The sequence below is a fragment of the Diabrotica virgifera genome, chromosome 8 (assembly GCF_917563875.1).
Source record: "Diabrotica virgifera virgifera chromosome 8, PGI_DIABVI_V3a".
Classification (NCBI taxonomy): Eukaryota; Metazoa; Arthropoda; class Insecta; order Coleoptera; family Chrysomelidae; genus Diabrotica; species Diabrotica virgifera.
Window position 1 is genome coordinate 35,574,154 of NC_065450.1, and position 21,307 is coordinate 35,595,460.

At 32.0% G+C, this 21,307-nt stretch overlaps 1 protein-coding gene across 1 annotated transcript in view; it reads left to right on the plus strand.

Annotated features, from left to right (window-relative positions):
• Nucleotides 1-7,197: 7,197 nt before the first annotated feature.
• The window catches only part of LOC114335206 (cuticle protein 19.8-like), a 28,579-nt gene continuing 14,469 nt past the window's right edge, over nt 7,198-21,307 (plus strand). Inside the window, exons 1-3 of the mRNA XM_050658979.1 lie at nt 7,198-7,209; nt 7,616-7,846; nt 7,930-8,202. Of these exons, the coding sequence (XP_050514936.1) occupies nt 7,198-7,209; nt 7,616-7,846; nt 7,930-8,202 (516 nt within the window). The remainder of the gene's footprint in view (nt 7,210-7,615; nt 7,847-7,929; nt 8,203-21,307) is intronic.

The window sequence follows — 21,307 nt, forward strand, 5'->3', positions numbered from 1 at the left end:
TTTCGTATAAAAAAGCACTATACCTATTCAACGTACCTTACAGGATGGAAATTGGACCATTTGAGCGGTCTCAGGAATGTTATAAAGAAACAATTTTTTGGCTTATAAACAAATAGAACCCCTCAGAAAATATTAGATTAAATTAAATTAAGTTAACGCTGTTAAAAAGGGCACGGCTTCTGTGTCCTTTTCGAAGACAAACAAATTGAATTGCGAGGAGTGATTCCAGGTATAACCGGTCAAATTTGACCGGCATTTGCGACAGAGTTATAAACAACAGGATTTTAATCTTTGAACCATTAGATACCTTTTAATTCCGGTCCTCTTTGTACATACAAATTTTCATATCTTCAAGACACTCATAAAAAAAAAGATTTATGTCACTGTTACCAAATTATTTAATTATTGATAAATAATTACTCCCCTCAAATTTTAGTTGAAAATTAAAGATTCTGTTTGGAAAACCCGAATTTTCCGAGGAAAATTTCCTTCGAAGGAAATTGGAATAAATTATCAATGTGCAGAATTAAATTACTGTAAATTTTTATGTGAGTGTTTTGGTTTAAAGTTAAAATTTTCGGAGTTATAGAGCAATAATAAAAAAAAAGATTTCGGAGCGCTAATTTGTTTATAAACAAAATAGCACACTTTCTGTGGACTTTGCACAGCTATATTACTAATATAGGAAATCTTAAGATTTGATTTCGGCATGTCCAGCAATAAAATAGCAGGTAATTAATTTTTCTTGTTTTTTACTAATTTTCCCAGATTATTACCTTACATCTTTCATTGAGTTGATGATTCATGTTGTGGACATTCTCAATTATTATATTTCTAATTTAATACTATTCTATCTAATTCCTCAAAACAAGCAAATTTCAATTAAACCCAGCTATATTATAATACCTTTTGCTTTAGTTTTCCTTGCAAGAAATAAACAAAACACATCTAAACTAAACCTAACCTCGCTTTTGGCCATTCATTCATCTCCGTGTCAAATAATTTCGACAGTCGAAATTATAATATCAACACCCTTTTTAAAGTCGCTATTAATTTCGATAGTCGCTATTTCATGACGTCACTTCGTTAGTTCAACTAAAATCCACAAGGCTCGCACAATCGCATTTCAACCGTCGCCATATTGAAAGCGACTTGTTTAGTGTCGAAATTTGATTTAGAATCAGGGCCCTGTTTGCCGACCAAATAATGTCGACTAATTTAACGTCGACGAAGTGTTATCGACCTAGACCCGAGACTACACAACGAGAGAAAGAATGCAATTTTTTGAGCATTTTCGCTCAATTTTCGATTTGGTGCCGGAGAAACGTTTTAAATCTTGGCAAATCACATAATTTCGATAATCAAAAAACACAAAATAGAAAACAAGGTGGCTACTTTCTGTGGTGATAACTGTAATACAAATTTCGGAGGGGTAAATAGGCGACGCACCAAGAACGTCCCTTCTACGCTCATAGTGTGTAAATTTTGGAGTGAAATTTTCAAAGTCAACTCCGAATTACATGAAAATTTGAATTTATGTTCTACTTACCTTCCACTTCAAAGTTGAACTTGTGCCGTTGGTTTCTTTTACTTTGGGGGTCACAGTCACCCGTTCTCGGGGGTGAACAAACACGTGTTTAAAATCAGTCCGGAAATGGATAAATTGACTAATTCTAAGAAACTTTCACGCCATACAATTTTTTACGTAAGTCAACATTTATCCAGTTATTTGCGATTGGAAATATTTATTTTCCGACAAAAAAAACATGTTTTCATGCGCTCTTCGCCAACTAACTCAAACAGTAAATATTTTATTGAAAAAAATATCCTTAACCCTCGCAGTAGAACCCTTTTAGTAGAAACAGCGAGGATCAAGGAGGGTCAATAAATGTCAACACATAAATTAATCAAAAACGTTCTTCTTTATTTAAATTAATTTAAAAATAAGTTAAGTAGGATACAGAAATATTTTTGACTTCTTGCTGTGCTTACCGCATACATACTTGCATTTTGAACAAACCATGATTGTTTTTGCCCACTTATTGGCCTTTTTTCTTTTATATTTTACTAATTTGACACATGCATGATATTGTCCCTTTCCATTTTGGGATGGTGTTGAAGGTATTTAAGGGGATTATTTATAGTCCACTATCAAGTTTTTATAATAGTATGAGGAAATGAATTAAATTATAGAAATGCTAATTATGCCATCTAATAGGGCAGTAGTACGCCGACAACTACTAATTATTTGAGATTTTTAGGAATAAGGGTATTTAGAAAATCGGATGTAATGCAATGTTGTGGATACTTTTTAACCCTCCTTGGTCTTTCTAGGGTTAAAAAGTTTTATAAAAAACGAAAAATATAGTATATTAATGAAGTCTAGAAACCCAGAAAAAGCATACCGGTTTCTTAATGTTGTTCTGAAGCTATTTTCTTGTGGCATTTTTTAATCAAGTATATTCAATTGGGAAATAAGCCACAATTTTACCTAAAAATGAAACGTCAAGACCATTAGACGTTAGAGTAAATGAACATCAGTCCTATATAAAAAATAGAGAATTTGATAGATCTCAAATATGTCAACACGCATGTGATAATGAACATAGAGTTCAGTGGAGAGATTCAAGTATAGTCCTGAAAGAAGCAGATAGTAAAAAGAGAAAAATCAAAGAAGCGGCTCTAATTATGCTAAATGAAACCAATTGTGTCGCAAATTCCTCGGTAGAATGCAGTAGGATGTGGTTACCCATATTAAAGGAGGAAGTCAATAGAAAGAAAATACCACAATTAGTAAATCAGTAACATATCGAGTTAGTACATATTTAGTATTTTAGTATTATTTAAAATTTAAAATATCAAGTCAGAATTTGGTATTATTTTTGAGAATAAACTAAATGTAAACCCAAATACTTACGATGTCGGGATAGTATCACGAGGTTTTTCCTGGTTTTCCCTCGTGATTTACTATGGAATCTCTAACGCGAGAATTTCAGTGCCACCGTTGCATTTGGTTGTCTTTTTAAAGACAGATCACATGCTATGATTTTTTGTGGCGGATATTCTTGAGTTGGGATTGATTTCATGTAATCGAATGAAATATCTTTTAGTAAAGTCGTCCCAGGAACGCAACTCATCAATATTGGCAATATCATTTTAAAGTCGTCTACTTTAAAATGTATAATACGTGTCTGAATTGCCAATATAAATGAGTCAGATTAAATAAATTATTAGAAGAATTTTTTACTAAGCAACACCATTTTTGTTTATTTAGTATTATTTTGTATTTTGACAACGACACCCGACTTGGGCGTCGAAACGTTAATAAAAATCATTTTTAGGTAAAATTGTGGCTTATTTCCCATTTGAATATACTTGACCAGAAAAAGCAGAGTTGTAGGTCATGACAAATACGTTCTTATTCGTCAAATTCCAAATCGAATATTTCAACGTGAAATAACCAAAAAATTAATCACTCTTAGGAAAAAACTTATTGAATTATTTAAAGTATTTAAAAACAGCTTTATTTTTATTTTTTAAAAAAGTTTCCAGCAACAAAATTGAACGAGTTACGCTCAAAATAAAAATGTCCCTTTTTTGGTTAAAAAAATCGTGAGAATCTCCCCCTATTTAGCACTTTAAATAAAATTAATCGTCAGCGCTTTATCATTTACTCTATATGTATGTGTATGTACTGTTTATACCTTCTGTAAGTTTGACCGGTTCCAAGTGCTTATGTTTTAAATAAATTTGGTTTTATACTAAAACATTTTTTTCTGAAAATACCCTTTTTTTAAAATAACTTAAGAAGTACATATTAGTGATACGAAAAATCTCAAACAGTAAAAAATGTAAGTTTTGCTTTATAAATATGCTAGTTGTATTTTGTTCTTCTGTAAGACAAAAATTGGTTAAGATACGGCTGTTCAAAGTTTGCATACACTCGTGATTAGTGACTCGTTCAAGCGTTAACATAAGCATTGGTTGCAGCGCACACCCATCGTTCACAATATAATCCAATATGCAGCTGATGGTTTTCAACAAAGTTCCATTCCCTCCGGCCAACCTTCTACAATTGGCCAGAAACGAACTTCCCGATGAGTACTACGAAATTCTAGAACAAACTCCCCTAATGTATCGCAGATAACCAAGCTGCATCCCCACACGCTGATCCAAGAGCCGTTCCTTTTTTGGTGACAGATTTGGACCTTTATTGACTGACTGGACGCTTCACTGGGCTATGGCAACTTCTCTCCTTCACCTCTACAGCTTCTGTGCTAAATCCTCCTTCTGAACCCCTGATCCACTGGCAGCTTTGCCTCTCCACCATTCATCTAACATTCACAACAAGCTCACTCTATCATTAGTCCTGTCGCCAGGGGGGGTACAACGGCCTCGTTAATTCAGATGGACTTACCCAAATTTTTTTTATGTATTTTGACCCGTAGAACACGAATTTTTTGGGTAACAGTTGATCCGGATGTCGATAAGATTGTTATAGACCAAGAACTTGAGGAATCAAATAACAGCGATTTTTGGCAAAACAAAACAATATTTTGTATTTTTTGGGTCATTTTAAGCAAAAAATATTTCTACAAGTTTTTTAGTAGGATCCACAGTTTTCGAGATAAACGCGGTTGAACTTTCAAAAAATCGAAAAACTGCAATTTTTAAACCCGAATAACTTTTGATTAAAAAATAAAATAGCAATTCTGCTTAGCGCCTTTGAAAGTTCAAGTCAAATTATGTCGGTTTTGATTATTTGCATTGCTAAAAATTTATTGTGTTATTGCTAAACAAAGCTACAAACAACTAGTGCGTGAGTGATGTTTCTATGATTTCTCATTTAAAATCGAACGAGTAGGTAGAATAGGTACTAGTGCAATCAAGACTATTTCTACGTTACATGCGTTAAAACGCATGTAAAAGCACGGGAAACCCTACGTGTTTATAGCTTTGTTAAACAATAAAAAAATAAATTTTTACCAATGCAAATAATCAAAACCGATATAATTTGACTTAAACTTTCAAATGCGGTAAGCAGACTTGCTATTTTATTTTTTAATCAAAAGTTATTCGGGTTCAAAAATTGCAATTTTTCGATTTTTTTAAAGTTCAACCGCGTTTATCTCGAAAACTGTGCATCCTACGAAAAAACTTGTAGAAATATTTTTTACTTAAAATGGCCCAAAAAATACAAAATATTGTTTTGTTTTGCCAAAAATCGCTGTTATTTGATTCCTCAAGTTCTTGGTCTATAACAATCTTATCGACATCCGGATCAACTGTTACCCAAAAAATTCGTGTTCTACGGGTCAAAATACATAAAAAAAACTTGAGTAAGTCCATCTGAATTAACGAGGCCGTTGTACCCCCCCTGGCGACAGGACTACATCCACACACTCCTGAAAAGGAGGTTCTTTCACCCTGAAGAGGCTCAAGCCTAAACGGGGTATAAACAACAAGTCTATATATATGATGGTTTTCATGGAAATAGAGGCTATGATTTTAAAAATATATAAATATTTTCGTATAAATGAGCCCATGCACAAAGAGCAAGAATTGATCAACGTCATAAACATGAGAAAGATTCATAGACCGATCAAATAAAATTACAATACATGTAAATCAAAATGTAATTCCGTACAGGTTGGATTACATTTTTTATCAAAGTTTAGATATTTTCAAGAAAGACAAAATATATTTTCAAGAAAGTATATGATTCACATGAGGGGATCATTGTGTAAATAATTAAAAATGGGTAATTTTTGCACAAAATTTACTTTTTTAACTGCTGCGGTAATTCGTGTTTTTATTAAGGATTTTGCAACTTTTTTCTGCAAAGATGAAGAAACAGTTTTTATATGAGACTTACTAAATTAAATTTGACCCTTAATTTATTTAAATAATTGTAAATCAAAATTGAATAAAAAATTTCCAAAAAAAATATTATTTGCAATATAAATAAGCTCTATAAAATATTTTATCTACTCTATTTCATATTAAGTTTTTAGTTTGTGAAAACTGTCATTATAGATGGCAGTGCGTGAAGTGTTTAAAGTGTGCGTGAAGGAACAATGTATTTTAAATGAGACTTACTTTTTCGCACTGTTTTTGACACACTTTCATATAATCAAATATCCTTAACTTTCGCGTTGTCATGGTGATGACATAATGAGCAATAAATTACGACAAAAGTTTTGACAGTTTTGTGGTTTGAAAGAAGTTAGAATTTTTAAATGCCAAAATTCTAAACATTGTAGAATAGAAATAAACTCCAGTGACGAAGAGTTACAGTTTTTTTATTTGTTCATCATAGATAAAATATTGTATGAAACTGTGCGTGAAGTACTTTTTGCGAACTTACGCGATGTATAGCACCCGCTTCGTTGTCGCTCGTGCTCTTAACATCGCGTACGTTAGCAAAAAGCATACTTCACGAACTGTTTGATAAATAACTATTGTTTTACAGAAAAAGTTGCGCTATAATATCACTAAAAATTGACAAAAAAATTTGTCGATAAATATTTAGTAGTTTATAAGATAAATAATTATATTAATGTCTACTACTAAATTGAGAATTGAATTACCTTTAAAATGAGCTATCACACGACACCTATTATTCTTATTTATAAAAATCATCGATGATGTCATCTCGCACAGATGGGTGACGTCACTAGTATGATATATATGCCAAAAAGTCGTAATCTAGAAATAAAATTTGACCTGTTTCGGGATTTTTTTCCAAAATCGTCCATTCTCGAGAAAATGAATGTATTCCAACCTTTACGTACTTACTGAATATTTGTTTATTTTAACATTGTACAAATCAAAAAATCTTTAACAAATTTTTGATGCTAATTCAGTATTATTTTGTTAATTTTTTTATAAAAAATATTTTGTGTCAATTTTTATTTATCACATCTAGAGAAAACAAATTTGAAAAAAATGTTTATAACAAATTGACGAATATTTATAAAAATTTGTCAAAATCAATTAATATTACCTACAAGAGGAGTTATTAACACTGCTACCAAAATAATAGTAATAAGTGGGCTAGTGAGTACGCTCGATAATCTTTCATAATTTGACCGTGATTCTTTCAATGTGAGAATGTTTTGCCTTTATATTGTTTCATATAAAAGGCGTAGTCAATTTAATTTTATTCAGTTAATTCTTAGTCATTGAATCAACAATATGTATTCTAAAGTAAGTCCATGCAGAAAAAATGTTTAATTACCTAAATATCACCACCATAAAAATGAAATTTAGAAATTATGCCACAACAATTATTATTATGTATATATTTTATTTATATTTTTAGCAACTTTAGCTTCTCTTTGGGATATTTTTTAGGAACTCATAACTTATTTAGGTTGTTTCGTTTCGACCCATTTTACATATTTCCTTTGATTGTTGTTTCTGCATCCATGTTTTCTATATTATATTTCTCTAGTTATTTAGGCACTTTATTTTGATATTTCATACCATATTCAAATTTTTCTTAGGTTATTTAAAGCTTGCAGAGTAACTTGATACTATAATAAATAAAACTCCCTAAAATAAAAAAATGTAATATTCACGTTAAAGACTATAACATTACGATTTATTTTAGATTTTGTCAGTGCTCGCCCTAATAGCATTAGCCCAAGCTGGCGTTTTGGACTACAATCACGGTCATGCTACATCATATGCTTCATCAAATCTTGCTGGATCAGAACATGGGCACGGATATGCTGCGCCTGTTTTAAGTCATGCTTATACTGCTCCAGTAGTCGCTACCCACGGATATGCTGCTCCTTCATTGAGTCATGGACATTCTACACACGGTGATGTAGACTACTATGTAAGTATAGTAATTCCAGTTTTTTGCTAAAGATTAAAAAAATATATAGATTTTCATTCTATATGTATAATTTATTGCTTTAGGCTCACCCCAAATACGAATTCAACTACGGAGTTCAAGATGGCCACACTGGAGACCATAAAACCCAACATGAGGTACGTGATGGTGATGTTGTTAAAGGCTCTTACACCGTTGCTGAACCTGATGGTACTCTCCGTACTGTTCACTACACCGCTGATGACCACAACGGTTTTAACGCTGTTGTAGAAAAATCTGGACACCCTGTCCATCCAGCTCCTACCCATGGACACGGAAGAGTACTCTTAGCCGCCCCCGCTGTTCAACATGCCCCATTGTACCATCATTAAAGGCCAGAATAGCTTTCGAACATTTTTGTGTTGTGTTTGTAGATAGATTACTGTGTAATCACTTTTGTACATACTATTATAACAGCAATTAATTAAACAAGGATTTTTATTGATATACAGCTGGTGCCTAAAAAAACTGATACGACTCTTAAAGCGTATTTTGTAGAAAATTGAGCAGTGCATTTTGAAGGATAAATACTTGCTTGCTTGCTTGCTTGGTTATTGGCCTTGCTTTATGCAATTTGGCCAGCTTGATCAGGTTGGCGGTCACGACGTTGACTGGCTCATGGCCATTAGCCCAATAAATGACCGTTTTGGAGTGTAATTTCCAGGGGCAACTCCGAATTGCATGAACATTTGGATTTAGGTTCTACTTACCCTCCACTTCAAAGTTGAATTTGTGCCGTTGGTTGCTTTTACTTGGGGGGGTGACATTTACCCCTTCCCGGAGGTGAAAAACGCGTGTTTAAAAAAAGGCCGGAAATTGATAAATTGACTTATTTTAAGCACCTTTTGTTCTATAAAGTTTTTTACGTAAGTCAATACTTTTCGATTTATTCGCGATTTAAAATGTTGATTTTTCGACAATTTCAGGCTACGTTTTCAGACGGGTTTTCCCAAATAACTCAAAAAGTAAATATTTTATCGAAAAAAATATTTTTAGCAAAAGTGTAACTATAAAAAAACGAAAAAAATAGGGTACCAGTAAAGTCTACAAATTGAGTAGAAGCAAAGTTGTAGCTCATGAAAAATACGTTCTTATTCGTCTAATCAAATCGAATAATTCAACGCGAAATCACCGAAGAAAGAAGCGTTTTTTGGGAAAATCTTATTAACATTTTTAAAGTATCGAAAAAAGCTTATTTTTTGTTTTTTACAAAAGTTTACAGCATCAAAAATAAACGGGTTACACTGAAAAAAATTTGGATCCTTTTTTTTTGGTAAAAAAAATCGTGAAAACCTCCCTCTATTTAGCACCCTAAATGAAATTAATCGTTTGGATTTACCATTTATTTTAACTGTAAGTGTATTGTTTATATGATCTGTAAGTTTGATTGGTTTGAAGTTCTTATTTTTGAAAACATTTGGTTTTATAGTAAAAAAATTTTCTAAAATTTTTTGAAAAATTTCATTTTTTCAAAATAACTTAAAAAGTATTAGTAATAAGAAAAATCTTAAAGAGTAAAGGTTTTGCTATTATAAATATGCTAGTTTCATTTTGTTTCTCCGTAAGACAAAAATTGGTAAAGATATGGCTGTTCAAAATTTGGATACACTCGTGATTAGTGACACATTCAAAGCTTTCTCAATTATAACCCTTTCAAAAATAACTGACAGACTGACAGATCATATGAAAAATAGATAGCTAAGTAAATTGTTTGTAAAGCGGTAGCGATTAATTTCATTTGGGGAGCTAAACAAGGCGAGATTTTCATGATTTTTTACAAAAAAAAAGAGCGCCAACTTTATTTTGAGCGTAACTCGCTTATTTTTAATGCTAAAACTTTTGTTAACAATTAAAACAAAGCTTTTTATAAACACTTTAAAAAAGTTTAAATGGGTTTTTCCTGAAAAGTGCTTAATTTTTCGGTTATTTCACCTTGAAATATTCGATTTAGAATTAGCCGAATAAGAACGTATTTTTCAAGAGCTACAACTTTGTTTTTATTTGATTGATAAATTTTACTGATACACCAGTTTTTTGGGTTTTTTATAAGCTACACTTTTGCTAAGGATATTTTTTTCGATAAAATATTTACTTTTTGAGTTATTCGCGAAAAACCGTCTGAAAACGTAGTTTTTTTGTTGAAAAATCAACATTTTCAATGGCAAATAACTCGAGAAGTATTGACTTAAGTAAAAAACTCTATGAAACAAAAGTTGCTTAAAATCAGTCAATTTATCCATTTCCGGTCTTATCTTGAATGTATGTTTTTTCACCCGCGAGAAGGGGTGACTGTCACCCCCCAAGTAAAAGCAACCAACGGCACAATTTCAACATTGAAGTGGAGGGTAAGTCGAACCTAAATCCAAATTTTCATGCAATTCGGAGTTGCCCCTGAAAATTACACGGTATCGCCGAATTTCCCGTTCATTTACTGGGCTACATGTCGGGCCCACCGAATATGTCTACTTCTTGATCTCTTTTGAAGTAAATTGGCTATGGTGATAACTTTGACTAAATATTTACTTTTTGTACAAGGTACAATAACAAACATAATCTATTAGTAATAAGCATGAATTATAAATAAGTTGTAGCTAGTTGAGCATTATAATTTTATTCTGTTTATGCTAAGAAACCTCATAATTATTACTTACATACTGTCACTGTCACTGCCAAATCTCAAAATTTGTCAGATAACTTATTTTTTCTTCAGACGTCAAATAATGATGACATTACTTATCTAACTTGATCCTGTCAAAGTTTGATGTCTCCGCCAGCAGCAGTTTTTTTTCCCATTTCTTTACGGCGGAGGGAAAAATGTTGTCATGGCAACAATATGAAACATGTCACAAAGCAACAATACAAATGTCATTAACAACAATTAAACATCATTTTTATTTATAGTAATATTAAAAGTTAATGAGGCATTTTCAAAATTGAAACCGTGGAAAAATGTTCCCGACTCTTGATACGCATTGGTAATTGTTGATGATACTGATGGTCGAGCACAACTTTCAGCAATCATTCCCGATGTTGGCGAATCATGAGGGTTTAAAATTTTTTGAGCATTATCGTTCTTATTTCTTATTGAATCCTCTATATATCCTTCGGCAACCGTGCTTGATTTCCAGCCCCCCTGTCGTTTGAGGCATTCTAGATTTTGCTACGTTTGAAGAAAAAATAGTATACTTTATTCGGCAAAGAAGCGACTTTTCTTGACTTGCCCTCTATTACGCGCCTCACTTCGTTCGGCGCGTAATATCGGGCGCGTCAAGAAAAGTCATGCTTCTCCGCCTCATAAAGTAATATACTATTGTTCAACCTCAAAAAAGGCTTACAGCTTACAGCTTACTTTACAAGAAACTTAATACATAATATACTGTTCTTTATTCAGCCGACATAAGACCTATTATAGATATAAACTAGAATACAAAATAAAAATATTTTATGTAGTCCATGTAACATTTTATGTAATGTGGTCATTTCGCTCTTTATTCAGCCGACATAAGACCTATTATAGATATAAACTAGAATACAAAATAAAAATATTTTATGTAGTCCATGTGGTGAGATCGCTCCCGTCTGAAAAAATTCCTGATTCGGTTTCTTTGTGGATTCCTATTCAAAAATGTCCCCTACAAATCTGAAGGGTGCCGGGCGGAATTTTTTTTGCTATGGAACATATATTTTTAAATTTGTTTGGTCATTCTAAACAAGAAAAGTATCTTGTAAATTTTCTCAAAAATTGATAGTTTTCGAGTTATAGGCGATTTAAAATCTGAAAAATGCGAAAATACGCATTTTCGAGGCTTAAAAACCCATATTTAAGTTACTATTTTTAAGGTTGCCAGATACTTAAATTGAAGATTAAACATTCCGCTTCAAGATTCTAAAGAGTGGTCGCGTCTATCCTTAATTTATACCGTTGTTTTTTAATTGTTAAATATGCGTGTTTATCCGATTTTTTTGCCGGTGCGACGGTCTCTATTTCAAAAAATTTCCTATTTTCCTCCGAAAAATATTTTTTCTAGAATCTTTGGGATATTCTACATAAAATAAGTTTCTTGACATTTTTTTCTCAAAAGTTAATAGTTTTAAAAGTTGTAAGCGATTTAAAATCCGAAAAATGCCAAAAAACGCATTTTTGGATTGTAAATCGCTTATAACTTTAAAACTGTTAACTTTTGAGCAAAATGTCAAGAAACTTATTTTATTTAGAATGTCGGACGGACATGCATAATTTAACAATTAAAAAACAACGGTTTAAATTAAGGATAGACGCAATCAATTTTCAGAATCTTGAAAATGAATATTTAAACTTCAATTTAAGGATCTGGCAACCTCAAAAATACTAATTTAAATATAAGTTTTTAGGCCTCGAAAATGCGTATTTTCACATTATTCAGATTTTAAATCGCCTATAACTCGAAAACTATCAATTTCTGAGAAAATTTACAAGATAACTTTCTTGTTTAGAATGACCCACAAAATTTAAAAATATATGTCCCATAGTAAAAAACGTGATCTTTTGTATTTGTTTAAAAAAATTTGTTTAAACAATTTCTGCCCAAAAATTCCGCCCGGCACCCTTCAAATTTGTTTAAAGGGGATATTTTTGAATAGGCATCCACAAAGAAACCGAATCAGAAATTTTTCCGGACGGGAGCGGTCTCACCACACGGACTAATGGCAGTGTGCAGTATGTCACATATAACTCCAATCTGTACCAACCGGAGGAATGAGAAAGACGGTCTCTTACAATGCGCCAAATCAGTTAGTATCGAGCTATCGAAAATAGTAATAGTAAGATAAACATTTTTCTGCTTACATTGCCTTCTCTTCAGTGCAAATCAGCTACTACAATTGCAACGGTTTCTCTGTCATTAGCTGTTCCTATTAGCTATTCAAAATTCAGCCCTATTCATTGTCGGATGTTTATACCTAACATATCTATTAAAATCATTTTGGTCCTACATGACATTGTAGTAGATCTAATTCATAAAAATATTTAACGAGTATCTACTGCAGAGGCATTTTAAAAGAGCATGAAAAACTGTGATTAAAAGCTTATTTTAAATTTTTCGCCGTTGATTTAATTACATCAATTTTGAAATTATATTGAAATTTTAAAGAACTCTGAGATTAAAAACCAGGTATTTTTAACTTTTAATAATAATTTAATGTTAATGAATCAATACTTATTTTAAAAATACTTAATACTTATTTACTACGCTGGCTTCATAGATTCTCTAAATTTGGAGCTATATACACATCATTAAAAATTATAATTGCGAGAATTGCGAGAATTGGGATATTGTAATGATTTAGTAAAGAATTAAAAAACTGCTATATCTAATAAAACAAAAATTCGTTACAATTCAACAATTTAACATAAATTAAAAATATTTGAACTATAACAGTTGCTCAAATGTCCACCATTTTGCTCGATGCATTTCCTTGCTCGTTTTAAAATATTTCGAATCGATTTTGTAAGTACATTGGGATTGTTTCTCATTTTTCTGGTAGCTTCTTGTGACCTTGACAGAATTAATCAATATGATTTCAAAATTGCCCTAATTAAATTATCTGCGCAAAAATTTGACATGTACCTTTCAACGCAGTTTTTATGCTCTTTTAAAATACACAAACAAATTTTCAAAATTTCAATATACAGGGTGTTGTTTCAAGGTCAAAATTACTTTCTATTTTTTTCTTAATCCGGACCTGGATTTTTCTTGTCATTAGTAATTGGGTCGTTCCAATGTGGTAAATAAGTATTGATTATTTGTAAAATTAGTATTTATTCATTAACTTTAATAATGTATAAGTAAAAGTTAATAATATCTGCTTTTTAATGTCAAAGTTCTTAAAAAATTCAATATAATTTCAAAATTAAAGTCATAAAATTGTCTGGCCGAAAAATTGAAGCGAACCATTAAACTTACTTTTTTGCGCCCTTTTCAAATATGCAAACAGATTTTCAAAATTTCAATATACAGGGTGTTTTTTAAGGTCACAATTACTTTATAATTTTTTGTTAATCCGGACCTGGATTTTTCTTATGGTTAGTATGTCAGTCGTTTGGGTTTTAAATGAGACATATGTGTACCAAGTATCAAAAAAATATACAGGGTGGTTCTAAAGTTATGGCTTAGGAAAGAAATGGGCAAAATCGATAAAACACCCTGTAGCTCGGTTATAAAAGTTGGTAGGGCAAAAATTGTACTATATCTAGAACCGGCTCGGTGACCTCTATTCTGCCGTGCTAGGCCCAAAGGCGGTAACTAACATTTGACAAAATGGTGGCAAAATCGATTTTAAAATTGAGTGCTAAAATTTTGGCCCGTTAGGGATTTATGAACTAGCTAATAGTTTTTATGCATGGATATATGCCCCAGTTTATTAAGGGAACCATTAATTATATTTTAAAACAAAGTTTTATATAAAAAGAGGTAGATACCGCTAAAACGTTTTATCAAAACTTACTATAAAACTAAGCCTATTAGCGGTATGTGGTTTACAGTTGTGATTGATATGAAATAAAAAGCTTTTCTGTGTATTACAGTTTATTAAATTGAAAGAATTAAAGTAGTATTAAATGTTATTATTTTGTTGAGCCACAATATGACAACAACAAATTGACAATGTTTAGTTGTAGTTATATCTGTTTTCTTTCAAGAGTCAATAAATACATATTGGTTCATTAATATTAATGTTCTATTTGTGATTCAATATAGACAATTTAATACACAACCAAACAACATACCTTGTGTCTGGTACATATACAAAACCTATTTAGTATTACAATGGTATTACCTCATAATTAACATTTTTTATAAATTCTTTTATAGTGCGTCTAATAATTTGGGCAGAACTGTACGACTGTACTTATTCTACGAAAAAACAGAAACCGTTCAGATCGGTATAGATGTTTAAACATCTGGTGATGTTAAGCGTTTTAAAGAATTCTTCAACTGTGAATGAGATTGTAAATGTAAACCATACTTTTGACTTTCTCAGCTATTTTTATTTTGTTTCTTAGCGACAAAGGTTTGCTATTTTACGACAGGCCTGAGTTATACGTTATTATAGAGTTTTAAGATTTTTATGATGACCGACACCTACCCTAATATTATTATGCATTGTTATATTATTGGGTATTTCACAATATTATATTCGGGAAAATACCATTACTTACAGTAATTAGGGCAAATTTTAACATTTTATTAGTTGTATTGTACAAACTATGTAGTTATATTATACTTGTTATGATTAAAATATGATGACATTGTCTTTTAGACCGAAAAATACCTAATTATGGGATATATAAGATTTTTAAAATATGCAAACAAATTTTTGTATCATTATCCAAGTACTGACGCATTCTTAGAAAATTTATAAAGGAATAAAACCAGTATTTTTGTATAAAACTTAGGTAAAGGCTTCTCAAAAGATTAAGTAAAGATCTAGATTAAGATTTTCTAAAAAAACAAAATACCTATTTTAAGTCTCTTTTTCTAAAAATGTTTGTGGACAGCGTGTGGATATATTATTAAGTTTTTAAAACCCAATTAAAAAAAAGGACATATTTTTTAAATATGAAAATCTCTTACCACCTAATTCAAGATCCATAAATCATCCACTTGGCGCAGATTCATATTGTTTAGGACAACATAATTTGGTTAATTCTTGAAATACTATAAACAAAAATGAAAATACATTTCAATAGATATAATAATCTCGAAAATTACTTACCATCCTCGCTAATTATTTGTTTTACTAACACAACTCTTTTAACTAACACAATAATTCAACCTTGTAAAGTTAGGCCGAATTTACTTTGTAATAATAACGGCGATTTGGCGGTTTCTAAATGTAGGCGTAGCATTCTTGAAAGTAGATTAGCGGTAAGTGCAATATGCTAAGGTATATGGACGGCAACTGTAGCAGATACCGTCAAAACGCCATAGTATTTAACATTTGTCGCCAAACTGAAAAGTGTAGATACCGCTAACAAAATTGCAATTTTATTTAAAATATAATGCTTCTACAACTCCAAAGACTTTATAAATATATACTAAATACCCTATTCTATCTAAAAATACAAAAATCTCATTTTCGATAAAAAATCAGTTCCCGCCTTTGGGCTTAGCACGGCAGTATTGACCATTAAAGTTTTTCCGTTTCCCAATGAAACACCCTGTATAGCACCTATTGTATCATTGCATAAAAAATAACAGTTAACGAACCTTTAAAACAGAAAGACACATAATGTTAACAATTCTAATCGGCACCTTAAGAGTTATTTGTCGGCCAAGTGAGCAGTATGTACAGCGCAACATAAAAGAGACGAGATCGTTTAATGGAGGCTCTGTGATGTTTTGGGGTGAAATTTCCTTAAGAGTAAGTACGGGTTTGGTGTTTACGTGGAAGCTCTTTAAAGAGCGAGAGGCACGTTACGCACATTACGCAGTGTTGCAACATAAGTTTAGAAATAATTATAGAGTATAAATCCCTTTTCCTTTCTGAAATTGCGGATATACAAGCAGATTTTTTCTCATTGCGGGGCAATAGGGAACAAATTTTAAACGTACGACAGATTATAGAAAAAACCGAAAATTCAATATCGCCACATACCCATCATACTTTCATACTTAATATATTATCAATAGATTATAGTAAGCCTTCTGCCTAGTCAACTGGACTAAATTGTGGCAGATTTTGTCTGAAATGGGAGTCCCACGAATGATCAACCGGAGTAAGCGATATGTGGTTGATCACTAAGGGTAAAATGCAAAATAGAAGGAAAACGCTGGGTTTCTATTAAACAACTGTCCTGGCTGCGTAACATTAGACAATGGACAAGTTGAACGGTCGAGGAATTGTTTCATATATGTAGCTGCCGACCGAGAAACATTTCATCAGCTTGTTCATACGATGATATCCAACGCTTGAAAACAAGCACGGCGCACAAAGAAGAAGAAGGGAGTTCCACAAGATTTGATAGTTCTCTTTAAAGCCTATGGAATAACAATTATGCCAGAGTGAGAGTAAATGGAGAACGAACTGAAAGTTTCAATATAACTAAAACCGTCAGACAAGGCTGCATATTAATACTCCAGGGAAATAAGGTTTCTGTCGGGACACTTGCAAGGTTGCAAATGGGTTTTTTGGGTACTATATACCTAATACATTATACATACAAAAAGGCCCGTCACAGTTCGGACGAGAATTTTAGTTATTAACAAATAAGGGTCAAAAATGGCAGTGTTTCCGTTTAAATCGCTACAGGTAAAAATAGTATAAATACATATCTTATTTATAATGTTCTTCTTTTAGTAGATGAGCCAATGTTTAACACGGCAGTTTTTTAATTTTGGTCCGATCATTTGTTGCTTCGAAAATTGCAAAATAAAACTAAAATTTCGAAAATAAAAAATTTGCTCTAACTTTCGCCAAAGTGACCTTACGACTTTTATATTTAACAAAAAGTTGATTCAGAGAGTCCATATACTGCGCAAAAAATTATAAGACGATTCGTCCATTAGTTTAAATTTTATTCAATTTGTTTATCCCAAAGAACTTTTTTTTGTAATGTTATTGTTCAGAAAATAATAATTATATAGAAATTCTGTAAAAGCCACATGAAAGAACAATAGTCTTGTTTTCAAATTATTGAAGAAAATCATTCAAAAGTAATTTTTGTCACTACGAAAACATTTTACTAAAGTAGTCATTTTTGGCTTGAAAACAATTTGAATAGCTTTGTTAATATTGACTGTATAGTAAATTTACCTTGGAATTTCAAAAGCTGGTATTTTTACACAAATTTTCAAAAAAAAACTTTTCGCCTATGTTAATTACGCTTAAAGTTAGCCACTTTAATTTTTTAATTCACAGTTAATTCAATATACATAAAATTCTCCTGTAACAGTGTTAGTTACCATACTACTCCGAAACGGCTTGGCCGATTTTTATGAAATTTTACAAGTGTATCCTATGGGACTGAGAATAGGTTTTAATCTATTTTTCATACCCATAAGTTATAAGGGGGGTTGCCCCTGACCTTTTCTTATTTTTTTGGACAAAATTGTTTATCTTAATTTTATATGATGTAGGATTAAAAAATACATACAACCCTTAATTTACACTTTTCCATCACTAACCTCTATTTGTTAATACCCAGCTATATATTTATATCTATAAAATTCTCCTGTCACAGTGTTAGTTGTCATACTCCTCCGAGACCGCTTGACCGATTTTTATGAAATTATATATCTATATTCGGTAGGTCTTAGAATCGGTCGTAATCTATTTTTCATATCCCTGAATGATAGGGGGAACTCCCCCTAACATTTTGAAATGTTAGGTGGGGATTTACGTACATAACGTACTCTACAAGACTACGAGTACATACAATTTAAAAAAGTTATGGCCAAAATCCATCAAAAAGCTCTGGAGATATTAATCGCAGCATATGTTTGAAGAATCAGTTTCATTTTTTGAGTACACGGATTTTAATAATTCATTTCCACCGACCACAAATCGATTTCGTTAGAACGTTATTTTTAAAGCTTTATTAACAACTCTGTTGAAGTTTAAAGTTTATTCAAACTTTTACACATAAACTATATACCTTTAACTTCGAAATGGCGCTAGTTGGGTTGCTTAATTGTTATAAACAAAGTAGCTGTCAATTAAAAAAAGTGACTAACTTTGACTGTAATTAACCTAGGCAAAAAATGTTTCTTTGAAAATTCGTACAAAAATACCAGCTTTGCAAATCCCAAAGTAGTTTTAATCTAGAGTCAATATTAACAAAGTTATTCAAATTGTTTATGAACTAAAAATGACCCTACTTTATTAAAATGTTTTCGGAATGATAAAAATGACTTTTTAATGATTTTTTTAAAATACTTTGAAATCATGACTTTTCTTCTTTCATGTGGTTTTCACAGAATTGCTCTTACGTTACTATTTTCTGAACAATAATATTGCGAAAAAAAGCTCATTGGGATAAACAAATTGAATAAAATTTAAACTAATTAACGAATCGTCTTAAAATTTTTTGTTCATTATATGGACTGTTTGTCTCAACTTTTCTTGCAATATGAAAGTCTTAAGGCCATTTTCACAAAAGTTATAGCAATTTTTTATTTTCGAAATTTTAGTTTTATTTTGCAATTTCTGAAGCAACAAATGATCGAACCGAAATTCAAAAACTGACATTTTAAACCTTGGCTCATTTACTAAAAGAATAACAGTATAAATAAGATATTTAATTGCTCTATTTTTACCCGTAGCGATTTAAACGAAAAAACTGCCATTTTTGACACTTATTTGTTAATAACTAAATTTCTCGTCCGAACTGTGACGGACATTTTTGTATGTATAATGTATTAGGTATATAGTACCCAAAAACCCATTTGCAACCTGGCTGCTCAAGTGTCCCGAACATGGTATATTTTTGCCTTATTTCCCTGGAGTATAAGCCCAATTTTATTACATATGAATCGTTTATTTCAGAAAGGGGTCAAATGACTAATTTTGACAAAATGAGTTTTTGGTGGATTTTTTTAATTTAAACGTAAATACAGCTTTTGTTGCAGAAAGGAATCAATTGCTGCCATAGGTGTTGCCTTGGCAGCGCAGGGAAATTAGCGTTTAGTGCAGAAAGGGGCCATGCAACGCATGACTCCTTGCTTAAAAATTGTGTAACCACCAACTTTATTTCAGAAAGGGGTCAAGTGCAAAAAATTATTTATTTTTTTCTTAAACAAATTAACAAGATAAATTTTTGAAAAATACAATACTTTTTGACAAACACTACAGGTTATTAGTGAGAATTTTTATTTTATATAAATAAAATTAAGGTTGAATGTAAACACGCTTTTTTTTGTTTTTCTCAAAAGCAGGTTTTTGTGACTTGACCCCTTTCTGAAATAAACGATTCATATATGATAGCTACTCGTATAGCTATGAAACGATATGACCATATTAGACATGCTGATCGCCAACATCTGGAACGGATAGGTACCGTAAAAACTGGTTCATCTACCACACTGCATTAGAGAAATAAATGTGGGTCTTAAAATTTCGGATATTGATGTTATTAGTAAACATCAAAAAGAAAACTGGCAGACGTATTATCGAAAAACGAGAACTGGAAGTAATTACAAACAAATGCAGCCTGAAATTCTCATAAAAGGATGGTTTCATTCTGTATCAAATCGCCATTTTATAATAGTTATAAATAGATTGAGATGCAATCACGTTCTTACCTCCCTTCATATATTATGTACAGTTTGGGTCTCACAGAGTCACCTACTGCGAGTGTGGAAAAGAAGGTGATCTACTATAATATTATATTCCCCTCGAATGCTCCCATCAATCTGTAAATATAAACAAATTTTATCATAATCTTAATTAATTAAAAATTCCACTTCCCGTCTACCTAAACAATTTGTTTTTTTCTGAAGATATTAATAATAATAATAATAATAATAATGAAAACTGAGATAACTACTGAGTTTATAAGAAGGGTAAAACAGCTGCTTCGTTCACAGCTTAACAGTAAAAATTTGTTTAAGGCACTAAACACCTACGCTTGTTCCGCGCTTAGCTATTCATTTGGTATTGTTAAGTGGACAAAACCGGATATAGAAAATCTTCAGCGAAAAGTACGAACACACCTCACAAAGGCACAAAAACACCACCCTAAAAGTGCAGTAGAACGAACGACATTACCCCGGTATTTAGGAGGAAGAGGACTTATGGATATAGGTGAGCAATTAGATAAACAAATTGCTAATTTAAGAACTTATTTTCAGATGCAAGCTGAGACATCTACTCTACATCGCGCTATCTGCGCAGTAGATGACACAACACCGATCAAACTGAGGGAAGCAGAACTGCGCATAAACCACCTTACTAAGGACGAAAAAGTGCGCGCCTGGATGGGTAAACCTTTGCACGGGCGACATCCCAATGAGGTCAGCCAAGATTATGTCGACAATATAGCGTCGAACTACTGGTTGACATCAGGAAAGATGTTCCCTGAAACGGAGGGTTCATTACTGGCCATTCAGGATCAGGTTATACCAACCAGAAACTACCTGAAATATATCATCAAAGACCCTCAGGTTCAAAACGACAGATGCCGATATGGATGTCAAGCCCAAGAAACCATCCAACATCTTACAGGGGGCTGCCAGGCATTTGCTGCAACTGAATACAAGGAACGGCATGACGCAGTGGGAAAAATCCTTCATCAAGAGATAGCTATCAAGCTGGGACTTCTCCAAACGGACCATCTCCCGTATTATCAATACGTCCCTGAGAGTATGCTTGAGGATGGCAACTACAAGCTATACTGGGACCGCACTGTGCTCACAGATCAAACAGTGGCACATAATAGACCAGATCTCG